The sequence below is a fragment of the Caretta caretta genome, chromosome 3 (assembly GCF_965140235.1).
Source record: "Caretta caretta isolate rCarCar2 chromosome 3, rCarCar1.hap1, whole genome shotgun sequence".
NCBI lineage: Eukaryota > Metazoa > Chordata > Testudines > Cheloniidae > Caretta > Caretta caretta.
The window spans coordinates 191,474,792-191,494,084 of record NC_134208.1 but is presented as its reverse complement, the minus strand read 5'-3'; the positions used below and the strand labels follow the sequence as shown (position 1 = coordinate 191,494,084).

Here is a 19,293-nt window from a genome sequence, read left to right as displayed (position 1 = left end):
AGATAATATTTTTTATTGGACAGACTTCTGCTGGTGGGAGAGTCAAGCTTTTGAGCTTACACAGAGCTCCCTTCCCTTTTACTCATAAAAGTTTTAATTAAGATATGCTTACTGACACTTAAGCTTTGGAGCACTTCTGCACAGCACTGCTCTCTAGCCGCAGCCATGGTGAAGATGGCTTGCCTGGGTGAGGGGTGAGGGAAATAAGGGAACTGTTCAGTGTGTAAAACAATGAAATTTGGCCCCTGTTTCCATGGATACAAGTACAGGGTAATGGCACTGGTTACTGGCACTATTTTCTGCAGACGGTAATTTTAGTTGATATTTCACTCTTGAGGGTCACAAAGGCACAGAAACAGATGGCGTCCTCAGCTGCCCAGGCCCTTATGCTGCTAGTCCCTTTAATGCAGTGGTGCTGCTGAAGTCATCATGAAGTGGCATAGAAAAGTGTCCTACCTGAGAGGAAGAAATAAGTCAGCCATCCTTAGAAACCATTGAGAAAGGATTGCAGAGTTACCCCTGTGAAAGTGTCATCAAGATCTCTCAGGAAGATACCAGGAATAGCCTATGTACATAAGCAAACTACTGCACTTGGTCCCCTCCTTAACCCGACAGGGAAATGAAACCCCAATAACAACTCTTCCTCTGTTTGTTGTACCTCTACCTCTTTTTTGTATGACTAAAACAATTAACAATAGGTACCTGTGTCCTGATAGCCTGGTATTGAGCTGGCTGCCATCTTCACATTTAAAAATTTTAAGGGAGAATGCATGTACACACCGAGAGTCCTTTCCCTGGATTGGGTTTGCCAGTGCTTGGCTGGCTAGATTGTGGTGGAGTCTCAAAGATCTGGGCTCATGGTATAGCTGGAGGGGTCTCCATCTCGCCCTCCACTGAGGTATCCAGGGTCGTCTGCAGGGTGCTGGTGGGATCTCTGACAAGATGGCATGCAGCTCTCTGTTCAAGTGGCAGTTTGTGCCTTGTCACCAGGTGAACTGTTGGCCTCTGTGGCCATGTAGTACACCTGTTGCAGTGCCTTCACTTTCATTCAGCAGTTCTGCTGATCCCTGTCATACCCCTTCACCTGCATCCCATGTGCAGTCTTTCTTAAATTTCCACATTTCTAAGACTGGTCCGTAGCTGTGCCTGCCCAGCCTCTTCTCTCCACAGGTCTGGTTGGGCAGTTGCAACACAGCAAGGAAGAGCTGCTATGTGTGCTTGCTAAACTGGGCATTCCGGAAAAGGCATTTCAAAAATACACAGGAGTTTTAAAGCAACAGGGTGGCTTCAGGTCTCTGTGATGCCTGGGCGGTGGAGTTCACTGTTGTGACCAGAGCGGTCAGTATTGGGCATTGTGGGACAACTGCTGGGGAACTATTAGGGTCGACATACGTTGCAGTGACTACGCTTGGGTTGCATTGATTACAGTAGATTGACCATGGCTCAAAGCCATTTGGGGAGATGATGATATTGCATTGCTGTAACTGGGCGCTTACATCAGCGGGAGACATATTTGAGTGTAGACATATGCACAAATAGGTGGACACAAGGTGACTTACGTTGACATAACTTTGTCGTGTAGACTAGTGCTCAGTGTGTTCAATGCACTACAGTGTTTACTTGTCCCCTCTCCTTCCTAAGTGTATATCTACACTAGATTATTTTTTTTTACCTGAAGCTAATTAAAGCCAGGCAGGTAACATATTTGTAAAGGCTAGTGCAGACATTCCCTAAATATTTATTCCTGGCTGCAAGCATTTGTGGTTTACAAAGTGTATTTTTAACACATTAGCCAACTGTTCAAACTATCCTGTGAAAAGCTCACACAGCCTGTTTCATACCAGCTGTCAGCCCTTTTACCTCTACTCTCTCCCCCTTCCCATTAATAAGTACTCCCAACCTGTCTCTTGCTGTTTGCAAAAAAGCCTCCACTCCTCCCTTGCTACTTAAATTTTCTGCACACAACCTTCCCTCCTACTTATGACTCCCTACTATATATTTAGAAAAGTGGTGTAATTTTTTGAAAAATGTGGTCATCTTATTAGAGGGATGTGAATCCTAGGGCTTGTAATATGTGTCTTTTGTTTTTTTTTTTTATTTTATTGTTGTTGAATTAATGTGACTAAAACAGGACAGGGATAAGTTTAGACTTACTCTCTGCCCCCCCGCGTCCCCCTCCCTTCCGAATTTCTTGTCATACTGATCTGGTGTGGCAAATATGGGTAACAAATTACTACCTGTGTATCTGTTGCCTAATATCAACATGACTTGGAACATCCATTGTTTGCTCTCTTTTTAGTTCATTTAACATGGATTCAATTTGTTCATGGAGCATTATTTAAAATACAGCATTTGTCATTAAAATCATATTTAAAAACAAAAACCTGAATCTACAGCAGTGGGACACTTAAAATCAATTTTAGTATGTGAACATTAAAACACAGACTGATAATACATTACTTTTATGGATAAATAGTAATGGATGAAACTGACCTTTTCAAAGACACTTTTTTTTTTTTAAAGGTGTGCCTGGATAGTTTTGTCAGTGTAAATTAAAATAACCTGGGTGAAATTCTGTCCCACTAAAGTCAATGGAAGTTTAGTCATTGACTTGGATTTTACCCAATCTTTTTATATCAGAAATTCTGTTGATCATTGCTTGTGTAGTATGTGTGTTTCATGTGTAACATCAGTATGTATTTCTTTCTTTATAATTTAATTTATTTACAAAGAAAAAGAAAATAATTGTACAGAACTGTGAAGTGTATAAATTTCATAGTGTTATAACAGTTGTTTTTGGTATAATATACATGACCTATTATGTTAATATGATTTGTAGGAATAACGATGTTTTAAATTGGCAGTGTTACATAACATGAGTAATCTTCAAGTCTAACTTAAACCTGAATATAACTCAATTATGGATGTTTGGCAGTCTTCATTAATTTTTTTCTGGTTTTTTATGCCAAATAACAGTGTTATGCTAGAGCTACAGATAATTTGTCTTAACTTTTTTTGGTGGACATATTTATCTTTACATCATGGTAATGTAACACATTTACAATGCTTCTCTTCAAATTATTTGAAGACTGCTTTTTGCTATGTTATATAATATACAGAGGATGGTGTAAAGGAGACACTGTCAAAGTTTGCAGTCCAAAATTTATCTACAGAACATTAAAATTGTTTTTATCTGATGGAGGAAGCCTCCTAGAAAGTTTGAAACTATATAAAATTATCTAACAGTGTTTTTAATATTTGTACAAACTGATATACCTACTGATTGAATTGTTTTACAGGAGTTTCTAAGAGACATCTTCAATCTTCTGTTTTTGCTGCCAAGTCTAAAAGATAGACAACAGCCAAAATGCAAGTCACATTCTTCAAGGGCTGCTGCTTACGACTTGTTGGTAGAAATGGTAAAGGGGTCTGTAGAAAACTACAGGCTGCTCCACAACTGGGTTATGGCACAACATATGCAGTGTAAGAATATTTATTCATGTTTAGTTTTTGTAAGTATTTTATGCAAGATAGATATTTTTCAGTATTAACATTTTGGGGTTGGGCTTTTGTAATACTTTTTGGATGTATAAAATCTCTTAAGGATAAGAAGAGTGTCCCTTTAGTGCACACTCCACTCTGTTGGCCTTTCTGCCCACTCTCATGCTGGGACAGCCTGGCACAGTGTCACAGTGGGGAATTACTTGCATCCATGATGGATCCTTTTGGGAGCAGAGAACCTTCACTTAACTCTGATGCATTGCCCCATGAGGAGGGGAGTATAACTTTCAGTCCCCTATATACTTTAGATACTGACACATTAAGGGATTCCCTCAGGCAGGTGCTCCAGGATAGGTACTCAACTGTCTCTCACAAGTGATCATAAGGCTTTCTTCCTTCCTAGACCATATTGCAGTGACTTTACCTCTAAACAATCTAAGACACACACAATCTAGTTAAAAACAAGATGTATTAAGATTATATAGACACAATCAGATTAAAACAAAAAATTATGCATAACATATCTAGTCTTATAGTTGGCAAGAGTTAAGATAGGTAGGCACATCTTAGAAAAGTTATTATAAAGTAAGGCCTTATCAGCACTACCATTTTTCTTAAAATTTTCCCCGATTGCACTGCTACTTGTGCAGCTCCAGTTGTGGTAGTAATGGAGGGAGTGCTTGTGTAGATGTGCTTTGCCCACCAATCAGCTGACTGGTTTGCTCCAGTTGGGGCTTTAAAAGCATGTACATAATTTTTAAAATAATGATATCTTTGAAATATTTTGCCCATTAATATAATCTGTTATCTCCCCTCCCCCCATTTCCATTGGTTATTTAGAGCATCTGGTCCTGGTAGGGGACAAGCAATAAATATGCAGATTGTTCATGGAGTGAATTTAATAGCATATATGTCATTCTTTTCTGTTGGCTATGGCCTGTGACTTTCCTCATCAAGCGGATGCTTGATGCAGTTTATTTTATTGTTCATATTTGAAAGCTGCCCTTATAGAGGTACAGATGACCTCTGGTGGCTAATGGGGTAGTCATCCTTTTGGCAGATGTAACATCTCTTCCCAGTCTGCTCCCTGTGGTTGATCAAAATGTCTGCCTCTGCCTGGTTCAGGCTTTGTGCCCCTGTTGCCTGTCTGTTCCCTCTTAGGTTTTCTTCTCTGTTTTCACATGGCTGTTTTCATAGGGATTAGTTATCTTACCAGCTTGTGCAACATTTTGGGGAGTCAATATCCAATCATGCTCACAAGTCTAAATAACAATGTTGATAAAATTATTTCATGCCTGTTAGCTCCGACTCTTTCTCTATAATGGAAACCCTGTTCCTGTTTATCTATTTCCTTAGCTATTTTCCTGTTTAATTTGCAAATTCATAATAATTTTCATCACTATTTTGAGCTCCCCAAAATTTCTTTCTATGAGCCTCGAAATGTCAGTTCAGGTTTCTCTGGCAGTCTTAATTTTTCCATAATTCACGATATCCAGGTTTACATTGTCAGTACCTTACAGTTCAGAAAGGAAGTTAGAAACCTCATCTTATCCATTGTTGACTTCCTATTATATGCCCTCTTTCTTAAGGCCTTCTGAAAGAAACCAAAAATGTCCCCATCTCTATATTTTAGGAACAGTTTGTAATCTACATTGGATATGGAATTGAATGTGTTGTTTCTGTCTCCATTTAACTGAACTGTTCAGACACTGGTTATCTAGATTCTTAGGCCAAGATTCTCAAAAAATAGAAGCCTAATGTTAATCCTCTCCAACCCCGATCCTGGCCTTGATGTCCATTTCATACTCTCTCACACTTTCCTCTTACACTTAGCATGCCGCTTTTCCTTATGCTGGTGGACCTTCTCTCTGCCAGTTTCTCTCCAGCTGCAGTCTTTTTTCTTGCTCCAGCTGATGTTTCTCCCACTTCAGGTTCCAGTTATCCTAACCACTCATATTGTCCCTGGCTTTTCCTCCATTAATTGTGGACACTGCATTCATTGTTGCTTTCCTCTAACATAGTCTTCTCTAGATTGTCTGCCTCCTGCTCGGGTGCCCCACATCGATCTGGTCCACTTGGCAAGCCCACATCTGCATTGCTGTCAGTCTTATGAAAGTGGACTATCTCTTGGTACAAACTATGTTTGGTTAACCCCTTCTGAGGTGCCACCATTCTCTGTTGCTCATCTCCTGCCCAGCTTTGAGGGCCCATTTTCCTTATAATTCTGTTGATCCGTTGATACAATTCTGATCTTGCTAAGCATCTTAAAATTGGAATTTATCTCTTTGCTTGGCTCTGAGCCGCTGTTTCTTTAAAAAAAATAAATAAATAAAATCTGGTCATAAGTCCTCTTGTTTCTCTTCCTTACACTTTCTCCACACCCCAAAAACCAAAGCAAAACAAAAAAACTTTTCCCGCTTTTTGGTTTTAGTTGTTTATTTTTATTTCACTGTGGGGATTCTATATCTTTACACCAAATGTAGCCTTTGGTCATCTGATCCTGCCTCTGCATTGCCCCTGTTCTTGCCTCTTTACCACATTTCCTTGTGTCCCCTACTGACTGAAGCTAGTGGCAATTCCTGGGGGATTGCCTTAGCCAAGTGCTCCTGCACTAGGTACTGTTTTCTCCCTGGCTGCCTCTCATGTGAAGATATAATATTGTCTTCCTTTCAAGGATGCACTGCAATTTTTTTTAACTCAAAAATGATTCAAATGGTCTAATTAAAAAGAAGATTTATTAAGAGTCTCTACCGAGAATCAGATTAAAACAAAAGAAACTGTGTAATAAAACTGGTGGGCTTACACTCCGTAAGAGTCAAACTAGGTAGGTGCAACTTGGCATAATTACTGCAATGTAAGGCCTTGTCAGTGCTAGCATTTTTCTTAAAATTTTCTACAATTGGCATTATCACTGGTGCAGCTCCACTGGTGGTAGTAACGGAGGAAGTACTACTGTAGAAATCCTTTAGCCACTCAAGATCTGGTTGGACTGCACTATGTGGGGGCTTTTACCATGTATGTCATTACCAAATCATATTATCTTAGAAATATTTTCCTGTTAATCTATACCTCGTTTCCATTGGGTATTTATAGCATCTGGTACTGTGAGGGAACAAAAAGATGTTAGACACCATGGTGTGTGGAGTGAATTTGGTAGTGTACAGGTTAAATCCTATTTCTCTTATCTCACTAATTGTTCATATGGCAACACTACTGTGAATGAATGTTTCTGTCCTTCTCAGCTGATCAGATGGTAGCTAGTCCTGGGAGCAGGATTTTTGCAACCTGTTTTTCATTGTCCTGGTGTGCAGATGGTTAGCCTATATATACTACGATAATTATCTAGTCACTTAGCCAGAGTCCAGTTGCGGCTGAGGCACCCTAGGTAGATATCCAAACTGGTGTGGCCACATCATAAAACATAAGGTGAGACAAAATTGTTTTTCAGTGACGTTGCTGTCACTAATCTGGACGAATTGATGACTTGCAGTGATCATACCCAGGAAGGGAAAGAGTAACTACGGAGAAGCTAAAGTGGGCCAGGGTAAGGTGATGGAAGGGGAGAATCTGGGAGAACAAGTTAGAAAGGAGATCAGCCAGTCAGAGCTCATTAAAGTGAGTGGATCTACTCCCTAGGGCTGCTGGGAAAAAATCCCTCTAAAAACTTGCTGACTGAAGACACTGCAACTGTTGCTTGATAATCCAGCCAATAATGACTCAAGAAGTTAATTACAGCCTGACAGAGGATGTCTACCAATGGCCTCTATATTCTGCTTAGCACATAGCCTGGGTAGTTTGGGTAGAATGAACTTAAAACAGTTCTGAATAGGCCTACAACCAAATAGGAGTGCTGAATGTAGGCTCTGATTCACTGGGAAAAGGTGTTTAGATACCTTTTCCGATTTATGAGGTCCTTCGTACTGTACAAACAGGGACCTAGACTTGCAGAAATGTTCAGAAAAAGCAGAGCTTAAGTGTTTGTTGGATATCCAGGAAATTCCACTGGATGAGTTCAGCTCCAATCTCAAGACCCAAAGTTGGGGAGTAAGATCTCCTAGTTAAGAAGGAAGACCTGAGGCCACCTTGGGGAGAAATTACTTTTTCTTTCTGTAAAATAATATATGGGGGATCATGAGCAATGTCTGTAATTTCCTCAGCTCTCATACCTAAGGGATGGCCACTAGAAAGACCACTTTCTATAACTGAGAGAGAGAATGGTGAGGATGAATTTATGGCATCTAGCACCAAGTTTGGGTTCCAAGAGGGAACAAGAGTCTTACCAGGCTCAGGTAAGAGACTGCTTTAAAAAACCTGGATGTGAAGTTGGATCCCACTGCGAGATCTCCTATGGAATCTCTGAAGCCTGGACATTAAGGTCCATGTAGAGAGCCCTTTGTCAGACCCATCCTGAAAGAAATGTAGAATGGAAGGGGTAGGGAATCTCAAAGCCAAGATTTGATTATATCTGCACCAAAAGGAAAAAAGATAGGCTCCTCTTTCAGCAGTGGAGAAAGATGACAAGGACTGATTAAACATTCCTGGTTTTGAGGTGAGAGAGCATCAATGAGGCAATTCTTGAAATGGAGGATAATCGCATCATGGTGGAGGGTTGGCCCTGTTATACGATATCCTATTTTTCTGGTTGGCAAAGGCTGTCTTGGTACAGCTTAAGGAGCTCTATGAAGAAGACTCATCTTGGCTACTTTGAGTCTAGGGGAATTGGATGGCACTGAGTCCTGCCTATTTTCTCCAGAATGAGATCATGGGAAGAGAAGAGGGGGTAAACTACCTATCCCTATCCAAGGCTCACGAACCCTTCCTTCTTCCAGCAAGAAGTTATTCGAGAGAGGCTGGAATCAGACAACAGTTTTCCTAATAGAGGGACTATTTCCTTGGATAGATTTCCTTGCAGCTCAACCAATAACCTTGATCATTCAGATGGCCAGATACTTGTAGGACATTGAGGGATCCCAGTCTTTCTTTTCCCTGTGTAGTAGGATGTTGGGTTCTCTTTAGAGGGGAATACTCTAAAGCATTCCTTGATCATTCAGGTAGGCCAGTTCAGCTATTCTGTCTAACCTGATTGAGACATGGCTGAAAGAAGGATCTCCAAGAACTTAAGAACCAACCTGATGACCCTAAGTTCCAGGATGCTGAAGTGTGGTTTCATTCCTGTGAAGACCACAATCCTTGGACTTACTGTGAAGAACCCTTATTTGTGGAAGCTGCACATCTGTGATTAACTGAGGATCCCAGTTGTCCTGCAGTGGGGATCTCTTCATGGTGAGAAAACTCTGCTTTCCTGTCACCAAATGAGAGAAACTTTTATTGCTTGAAGGGAAGGAATTAGATGTTCCAAGTTTTCCTCTCTTGAGGAGTGACATGGGACGCTAACATATACTCAAGGAGACATTGAGAAGGGAACTTAGCCGTTTCCATCAGGTCTTCACAGTAAGATGTGCCTCCAGCCAGGCCATGTACAACTGGATAGCTGCTGACTCCCTGAGCTCAAAAGGATGAATTGGGGCCTTGAGATGGAGGAGTTCAATCAGAGGAAGGGAATTACCTGTGTGTCTTCCATATTAATTATGGCTCCTAAGAGACAGCAGTTTCTGGGGAGGAGAGCCGTATTTTCATTTGCCACCAGACCAAGGTAACTACATGTTGTCAGGTCATGTGTACTGCTGCTGAAGTTTTCTGGACCATTGGGCCCAGATCCTAGTCCTTAGTGACAATCATGATGCTTTCTGAAGATTAGAGCTTTAAACTGGAAGTGCAAATGGCCTGCAGCAGAACCTCTGGTCTGGAATATGAGGATCTGAGTTCTCAATTTCAGTGGATGCCAGATAGTTATCTGAATTCTACAGCTGATAGCCTTGAGTGGAGAGAATCCATGTGGTATTTGACAAAGTAATTCATTTTAGATCTTGTGGCACCTTAGAGACTAACAAATTTATTTGAGCATAAGCTTTCGTGAGCTACAGCTCACTTCATCTGATGAAGCTTATGCTCAGATAAATTTGTTAGGTCTCTAAGGTGCCACAAGTACTCCTTTTCTTTTTGCGGATACAGACTAACACAGCTGCTACTCAGAAACCTGTCATTTTAGATCTTGGATCTTCTCAGCTTCTGTGGACTATGAAGTACCTAGAGTAAGACCCCTTTTTTCTTTTCTTGACTTTGGGATCTGGGCATGTGGCCTGGTAGGGATGATTAATAGTTTGCAGGATATTCTGCCTTGTCTTAGGGCCCTATGGGGCGAGGTCAAAGGTTAGATGCCCCTAAATTGGCCCCTAAGCTGTTAAAATATTGGGCCATGTCTTTGGCCGCAGGAACAGAGATAAGCTCCCTTGCAAGGTTCCTGCATACCAAGGGGGGCAGCTCGGAGGAAACAACCTGTCTCCTTCTCAGTCAGCCACTTGATTGGTACTCTAGAAGTGCAAGAGGATTGTGATACTGATCTGAATGCTGCCCAGCTCAAATGATCATTTAATAGCCTTTTTTGTTTTCCTGACCAGGGGATGTGAAGGGATACAATAATATGTGGAAGCAGATCTGAGCACCTAGAATGATCTGCTGTGGTGTGAGACTACCAGGCACTGCAGAAATCAGGGTTCATCTCATAGAACCTGAAGCAGTATTCGCGCAGCTTGGGAACAGAATCAGGAGAAGCACACTTTGTTTCTACCAGCTTCACAAAAGCTTGTGGAAAGACAGATTCAACTCTGCAGGGTTGACTTGGAGGAAAATAGGGAACCTTCCTATATCTTTTGAAGATGGAGTTCCACCAGAGAGATTTCCACAGTGTTTCTTATGTGGGACACCAAGTAACTCTATTCGCCTGAAGTGACCCTGTTGTAGTTATCTGAAGTGGAAGGGACTCTGTCATAGTGGATTGATCTTGCTGGTCTGATCCCAGCTCAGGTTTTTGGGAGACTTCCTGTCTGAGAGGGAATGGAAATGAAAGATGAGGCTTTTCCTCCCCTTAGTGGCAGAGAAGAGGTCCCTTGTGATAGGGAAAGGGACAGAAAGCGTGTTTGCTGGGGAGGGTGAACTCTTTTGAGAAGTTTTGGGGGCATTTTTTGGAAGGGAGGAAAGGTTCTTTGTTGGGGAGAGTATGGAGACAGCAAAGGCAGTATTTATTCAGGTAATGACTAATAAGATAAAGATCGTTCCATTGTGATAAAGAGGGTGTCACAAGAGAGATTTGATTGTCTTTTCTCTCCAGCATGTGATCCTGTGACCCCCTATCTGAGGTCAGGAACTCCTGGAGGCTCCTGTTCTTGGGTATCCAGTTGTACTTGAAAGCTGTTCTGCATGTCCTCGTTATCCAGGGTGGCTGCTGAAGTAAAACCCAGTTCTCTGGTCTAGAATTCTGCCAGTCACTGCTTGGCCATAGCTGTTGCAGTTCCAAGCCAGACGGTGGAGGGGCATGGTTTTGGGCAAACGGGCAGAATGGACCTGCTGCTGAAATTTGCCAAGAGAGGACACTCAAGAGGTGCATTTTTAGCCTTTTTTTCCCTAAAGATTTTTGGGAATGAAATCACCTTTATTATTCTTTGCTGCATGCTATTCCAGAGCTCTGCAGTGGCCTGGAAGAAAGATGGCATGTCAGCCAGAAAGGCAAGGCAGGAGAGCAACTGCAGAAAGCCTGCTGGCAAGCTGGGAAACAAAGAATGCACTAGATGTAAAAATCTTTTGTGTGGACTAGCTACCACCTGCCGGACTGGCAGATAGAACTCACCCCTTGATCCAGACTGTTGGCAGCCATATCACAGAACAAGATGTGTTAAGAAGAGAGAGAGACTGTCAGATTAAAACAGTACTAGTCTTACACTGTATAGGCATATCTTGGATTAGACGTTGAAGATTAACATTACAGAAAGTGCATTCTCTGTCTCTTCTCTCTGACCCTTTAGGTCACTCATCACATCCCCTTTGGTTCTCCTTCCCCTAGTTCTGTTGTAGCATTTAAATTTCTTTGGTGTGCCTGGCTTTACTATAGCAGAAATTCCCCCACTGTCAAGAAAAAAGAAAGTGGTATTCCCATAGATCTGTCACAAAATTCATTCAAGTTTGTATTCAGCATTGTGGCTAAATAGTTATTCTGTTTTTCTGTTTCATCTTTGCAACTTCTCTCCAGTAAGGTTTCCACCCTTAAATGCTGGCTACCTTTTTCACTTGCCTTTGTGATCATGCTTGATATGTTTATTATCTTGGCATTTGATGTCACTTTGTAACCAGCTAAGCCTTCTTTTCAAGATGCGGGATTTATGCAATTCAGTAATTCATTCTTAACATTACATTTACTCTATTAAAAATATGAATCATGGACAGGTTCATTGCTTTATTACATCAAGAAGAATCCGTAGTAGGAGCCTCTGGGTGCAGACTCAGTTTGACTCCCTTCCAAGTGTGACACAAAGCTGAGTGTGAATGACTGGTGTGTATGTTGGAAAGTCCCAGTAGCTGGTGTTTGTGTGAGTGGTTTGAGTGGCTAGTATGTCTGAGTGTGTCTGTGTGTGAGGAGAGGGCTAGGTGTTAAACAACTGGCATCTTTTTTACTGTCAATTAGTTAAGCTAATAGCTAATGCTGGGCGTGTTTAGAGAAAGAGAGAGAGAAGAGGAAGGAAGGAAAAAAGAATAAGACAGAGAGGGCAAGGCAAAGGAAGTATATCCTACAGTATATTAAGGACTGCATTTCCTGTCAGACAGATAAGATGTGCTGTTTCCAGAAAATTGAGCTAAGGCATCAATAAGTGATAGGAGTTAGAGGCAGTCAGGGCCAAAACACACAATTTAAGAAATTGAATTAGACTGAGATCCTTATTTTTATAATATGTCCCCTATTTTTTATATTTTATCACACATTTTTTGTCATAAATAGGAAAGACAACATTTCACAATTATGCTACATTTGGTGGTTGCCTTTTTATATTTATGAGGATACTAGAAGGGCCACCTTTCAGCAAGTCTGCAAAATGCACACACAATATTTGCAAGCGCATCAGTTTGTGTGTGCCAAAGTTGGCATTTTGAAGCACATCTGTTTGCATGCACAAATGGGTACACTTGCAGATTTCCTAAGTTCATTTCAGAGGCCTGCTGAAAATTTTTCGTCATACAAAACAGACTCTCTTAATATCCGTAACTTTCCAGAAATACATTTCTATAAGAGAAGTGAATAATATTTTGAAAACACTTTGGTAGGTATGAAAGACTCTTAACATACATAATTATAATCTATGAATTCCTTTGTTACTGATGGAAAACTATGCTATGTGTACTATTTTGGGTCAGATTGTGGCTTTATGATACAGTCTGGGGAGCTGTCAGAGCAACATTACCACAGGTAGAGCTCTAAGTGTACATCTACAGGGGGATAAAAGCATGCGACACAGCTGTGGCTGACCCAGGTCAGCTGACTTGGGCTCGTGGGGCTCAGGCTGCTGGGGGCAAAAACATTTAGACATCTGGGTTCAAGCTGGAGCCAGATGCCCAAGCCCTGCGAGCCCGAGTCAGCTGACCCAGGCCAGCTATGGGTTTTTTATCCATGTGCAGACAAACCTTGAGACACTCTGCTTGTAAGGAGTCACAGTGCCTCCCAGAGCACATGAATAGTATATCTCTTGCAACAGTTTTAAAGAAGATGCAACAGGCATTCTCTCCTGCACCTCCACATAGCGCTGCTACTCAGCGAAGGAGGTGGGAAAGGATGTGTGAGCCATTACTACTGCCTTTCTCCTTTGGATTGGCTAGCCATCCTGAGGCCACTATTGGGGTATGTCTACACTGCAGTCAGGGGTATGATTTGCAGCACATGTTAAGCATTTCCAAGCTAGCTTTGAGCAACCTAGCTCACTAAAATTAGCAGTGAAGCTGTAGCAGCTTAGGCTGTGGCATGGGCTAGCCACCTGAGTACAACCCTGCCTGGGACCTAGCTATGTACTCAGTGGCTAGCTCATGCTGTTACAGCTTCACTGCAAGTCTTAGCAAGCTAGCAAACCTACATGTGGTATAATCACAGTTCCCGACAGCAATGCAGACACCCTAGGAGAGAGCATGTCCTGCACTCAGGAGAATGTGGGGACTGCAGCTGTGCTTCAGACTTCTGGGGAGGGCCTGTTTGTGCTCATTCTGTCCCCCCAATGCACATGCTCAAGGTGCACGCACAATCTGGTTCATTATGTCTGTAAATCTAGAATATATAAACATATCTTAATGAAAGGCATAATGTTTTGTAATTATGTATTTTGTTGTCTTTGTAAAAATGTACTTTGAGTTGATTTATTTTTGTAATTCATACTTTTTCCAGCTTCCCATGCGCCTTACAAATGGGATTATTGGCCACATGATGATGTTCGAGCTGAATGCAGGTTTGTTGGTCTAACTAATCTTGGAGCAACTTGTTACTTGGCATCCACTATTCAGCAGCTGTATATGATACCAGAGGCTAGACAAGCCATTTTTACTGCTAAGGTATGATTTCATGTTTTATTTTTAACGAGTGTTCCCTTTATAAACATGCATACTATGCTATTAATTATTTCATTATGATCAAATGATAATTTTTTGTTAGTGGCTAAGGTGCAAAGAGATGTGTTTTTTTCTAAATATTTGTAATACAAAATATGATAGTTCTTTAAAGCACAGTTGTGATAAATCCCCACTCTTAAATCCATGCTGCTAGCATGCTACACCCATAGATTATTGTGAATTAAATTGACTTTTATGTAAATTGTATATAAACAGCCTATCATTCCTGTTTCTCTTACTTCTTTTTACTTATTTGTCCTTAAATTGTGAGCTCCATGGAGCAGATACTATCTTGAATGTTTGAAAAGTGCCCTAGATAGAGTGGGTGCTAGCATAAATAAATATTTAAAAAATACTTTTAATAGATTAAAGTTGTGAGCCCGTTGGTTGCAACAGGGAACATTGCATTCTGCTCCCTGAAGTTAATAGGATGTGGATGGCATCTATGGCTCTAACTTCTAGTTCCTTTCTGATCAGTGTTGATGAAGGACCTCCTCTGAGCCACTGTTGTCAGCTGCTATTTGGATGATTTAGTTGGGGATTGGTCCTGCTTTGAGCAGGGGGTTGGACTAGATGACCTCCTGAGGTCCCTTCCAACCCTGATATTCTGTGATTCCACCTAACCACAGTTCAGCCAGGATTGCCCTGCTGGAAACTGAGGAAGCTCCTTGGCCACTCACCAGAACACTAGTAATTAGAGGATAAGGCCTTTAAGAACTCCAGCCCATTACAGCACCATCCTGGAGTCACCCATTGCTTTGCACGGCTGGGGGGGTTCCCGGCCCATTGCCTGGCTGGTTGGTGCATTGCACGGTGTGGGGGGCTGGTTCTGGTGCATTGCACGACTGGATGGTGCATTGAATGGCTGGGGGGGGGGGCTGGTCCTGGTGTATTGCATGGCTGGGTGGTGCACTGCACAGTGGGGGGGGGGGGGGCTGGTAATGGTGTATTGCATGGCCGGATGGTGCACTGCACAGTGGGGGGGGGGGGCTGGTAATGGTGTATTGCATGGTCAGATGGTGCATTGCATGGCTGGGGGGCTGGTCCTGGTGCATTGCATGGCTGGATGGTGCACTGCACAGTGGCGGGGGGGGAGGGGCTGGTCCTGGTGCATTGCATGGTCGGATGGTGCATGTACCTTTATGTCATTACTGAATGAAAGAAGTAGTAGTTCCTAATTTAAGAATACTAGGTTTTTTTTGTTTTTATTTTAATGAAGACTGGATTCATACACTGGGATCCAGGGGCGTCTGGCTAGCATGAATTTTTAGAAAGTACTAACCATTCTGTAAACTACATTTATCAGAAAGTAATCTAGGTTTCCAGTGAAATAATGTGCTAAAATGCAGAAAATGAGGTTGTAGTATTTTAGGTTAAAAAAAAAAAGGGGGGGGAATAGGTACACATGCACATTGTGTGTGCTTGCATGCATATGCATGTAAATATATATGATCATTACGACTGTCATTTATACTAAAATAAAGTATCATTAAAATTTTTATTCTTTTTTTTTTTTTTTTTGTAAAGAGAAATGCAATAATTGGGCTAATTGTTCTATAACTTTTCAGTGCCGGTTTTTGGGGAGATTTCTAAGCAAAAAAATTAGAAAAAGTTGTAATCCTATTTTATGTATCTTTTTTAGTATTCAGAGGACATGAAGCACAAGACCACTCTCCTAGAACTTCAGAAAATGTTTACATATTTAATGGTATGTTCTGAGAAGCACTTAAGAGGGAGGAGGGGTGGAAGGGAAGAAGAAGAAGAAGATAAAAATTATCTCTGTATGAGTATGTCTACGCTTGGAGCTTAGAGTGTAGTTTCCAGCTTGAGGACACAGACTTGTGCTAGCTCTCATTAAGCTAGTATGCTAAAAATAGAATGTAGCTATGGCAGCATGAGCTGCAGTGTGGGCTAGCTTTCCTGAGTAGATGCCTAGGATCTTGCATGGTCATGTACTCGGGGCAGCTAGCCAGTTCCACAGATCACATTGCTGCAGTTATATTCTATTTTTAGCATGCTAGCTAACGCGAGTCTGTCTCCTCGAGCTGGGAATCAAACCCCCAGCTCCAAGTGTGAAAGTCCCCTATGTTTTTGTAAGTTTATGGATCATAAATGTATTTGTACCCAATATTATTAAATAGGCAGTAGAGAAAATTTGTATATTTAAATATTTGTATGTTTAAAGTTAAGAAAATTTTAACACTGAGAGCACAATTGTGGTACTAAACAACCTTGCATTAAAGCACAGTGCTGATGTATACCATCTAAGACGGGGCTCCTTGAAGCACTGTGCCTCAGCTCTAATGCACATGCTCTCCATGTACCCTGTAGGGGTTCTGAGAGTATGTCTACACTGAAATTAAATAGTTGCAGCTGGCCCGGGCTATGGGGCTGTATAATTATGGTGTAGACGTTGGGCTTGGGCTGGAGCCTGGGACCCTCCTTCCTCATGTGATCCCAGAGGTTAAAGGTTATGTGCTCCTAAATTGGCTCCTAAAAAGCAAGAAATATCCAATGAAGGCATTTTTCCTTTAACATACCTTTAACCATCACACATCATTTTTACCACTTTCACTGACAAAACTCTTTGCTATAATTAAATCCCCCAAACCTCCAACATACATAGTAACACCATATGCAACACATTCTTCACAATCACATTATATATAATGGAGATCCTTAAATCTGGTCAAAATAACATTAACATAGATGTCTGTCAAACAATTTTGAACCAGTGAACTATATGATATGTTTCAGAGTGGTAGCCGTGTTAGTCTGTATCAGCAAAAAGAACGAGGAGTACTTGTGGCACCTTAGAGACTAACAAATTTATGTGGGCATAAGCTTTTGTGGGCTAAAACCCACTTCATCGGATGCATGCCGTGGAAAATACACCCATTTTTTTCATGTTCTCTGTATATATATATCTTCCTACTGTATTTTTCACTGCATGCATCCGATGAAGTGGGTTTTAGCCCATGAAAGCTTATGCCCAGATAAATTTGTTAGTCTCTAAGGTGCCACAAGTACTCCTCGTTCTTTCTATATGATACGTTGTTTGCCCCTGGAGAAGAAAGACTGAGGATTAAACATTTCTCAAGATCAAGCTTTTAATATCTGCTATCTGACATATGCTTATCTAATACTGTATTTGGTATCTGAACAGATCCACAAAATGTGAATCATCAACTCTCTATTGAAATGCTTTTATTTTACTTTTAATAAGTATTTATTTGTAATATTAATGCTACACCTGTATTCTGCTAGTGATTTTGAAACAATTTGGTAGTTAATTTTTTCAGAAGCATTTAAATTTCCTTTATCATATTATATTTTTTATATTAACTGTATTCATGTTTTTATATACATTTTATTTTAAAGTTGGTTTTTTTCATATATAATTTTGGGGGTCTTTTCTCCCCCCAAAAGGAAAGTGAATGTAAGGCATACAATCCAAGGCCTTTCTGTAAAACCTACACCATGGATAAGCAACCACTTAACACTGGAGAGCAAAAAGACATGACAGAATTCTTCACTGATCTGATAACAAAAATTGAGGAAATGTCTCCAGAATTGGTGAGTTCTTAAAACATGCTACAAAAGGGGGCTCTTAAAGCTATAGATTTGCTCAAGTTTTGTTGACAGAATTCGTTCATTTATTCACAGAAAAATACAGTGAAAAGTTTATTTGGAGGGGTCATTACAAACAATGTTGTGTCTTTGGTAAGTATCACTTTCTTTCCTGCCCACTTCATTCTAAGATTAGAATATCCATTTTAATGTATCAGAATAATTCGTTGACTTTCCTTTACCACTTTTCTATTTTGCTATTTTCATTGAGGACTGTGAGCATGTCAGTCAGACTGCTGAAGAGTTCTATACAGTGAGGTGCCAGGTGGCGGATATGAAGAATATTTATGTAAGTTCTGCCATGATGGCAGTTGTAATATAGATCATAATGTTTTAAGGAAATTAGCTCAGTCATATAAAAGAGATTTCTTATTTTACTGTATTGCATATGCTGCTGCTTTCCACACCTGCACTTTAATTTGAGCACAACTCTGGGCTTTGTTATGATTCCATAATTTTGTAATATTGGGTGACAGCTGTTCCATTGCAGCAGGCCATCTGTGAATGGTCCCAGGAGTTGATTTAGAACCCTTCAAGGATCCTGGACTATAAATTTTATTACTATAAAAAAGATCACTTCTTGTTCCCTGCTATGTTTTTTATGTTTTATATTCACATTTTAAGAGAAATGTGTCAAAATTCCAGGGTTAACTGCAGCTCTGCCTCCTGTGTGAGGTGCCCCATTGGGTCTTTGGCCTTCAGCCATCGGCCCCCTATCAACAAGGACCCATGTCCCTCTCCTTCCCAACCAGGGATTTTACGTTTGCAGACCCCTTACAATTCACTATGTTTATCCCAGCAGGTCTGATCTTAATGCAGCACCTGCGATTCTCTCTCTCTGAAGAGACAAAGATAGTGTCTGCTAGTGACCAGAACAGTACATTTATTGTAGGGCAATAGCTTACAGAGAAAACATAGAATAAAACTATAAGCAATCTACACAAATGCTAAGCTTACCAGATGTCACCCATCTTCCACCTGGAGACTGTGGCAGTTTTCAGTCCTTCAAATCCTTCCAGCAGGGTTTTGCTGTCTTAATTACAAAGTCATGTCATTTTTTTGGTGCCAAATGAGCATCTGATTCAGTTCAGCCTCCCCATTTATACCAAAAAGCTTTTCTTAGGGCATGTCTACTCTAGAAATGTAATTCGACCTATGTTAGGTTGACTTACAACCACCTCAATAATTACTGCAGTGGTTCATGTCCACACTGCCCTTCTTCTGGTGGTGGTGTGCATCCTCACCAGGACTGCTTCCACAGATTGAAAAGGGGCAGTGTGGGGGGCTGATAGCCTAGGCTCTGAGCAACACACGCTGCTCCCGACCAGCAGCCTGACTGCCCTCTCAGCTCTCCAGTCCCCTCCTCCAGGAGGCTGGCTCTCCCCTCAGGTCTTGGTTTCCCGTTCCCTGCCACCAAGAGCCCGGCTGCCCTGAGCTCTCGGTTCCCCACCCAGCTGCTGCTCTATGCTTGGAGTCCAAGTGGCTCCTGGGCTCCCTGGCTCCTCCCCTCTTCCACCACCACCACCCCCCGCAGGAAGCCGGGAGCCTCTGGGCAGCTGCCAGGCTGCACCCTCCCTGCTTCTAGCCAGGCTGCACTGTGGGCTCCCCAGAGCCTTTTGGCTCTCT

The 19,293-nt window shown here is 41.5% G+C and overlaps 1 protein-coding gene across 3 annotated transcripts in view; it reads left to right on the top strand.

Annotated features, from left to right (window-relative positions):
* The window catches only part of USP34 (ubiquitin specific peptidase 34), a 272,897-nt gene that overhangs the window by 178,477 nt on the left and 75,127 nt on the right, over window positions 1–19,293 (top strand). For all 3 annotated transcript variants that reach the window (XM_048842772.2, XM_048842773.2, XM_048842771.2), the window contains 6 exons: window positions 3,300–3,483; window positions 13,817–13,980; window positions 15,680–15,745; window positions 17,467–17,613; window positions 17,704–17,760; window positions 17,879–17,956. In XM_048842772.2, the coding sequence (XP_048698729.1) occupies window positions 3,300–3,483; window positions 13,817–13,980; window positions 15,680–15,745; window positions 17,467–17,613; window positions 17,704–17,760; window positions 17,879–17,956 (696 nt within the window). The remainder of the gene's footprint in view (window positions 1–3,299; window positions 3,484–13,816; window positions 13,981–15,679; window positions 15,746–17,466; window positions 17,614–17,703; window positions 17,761–17,878; window positions 17,957–19,293) is intronic.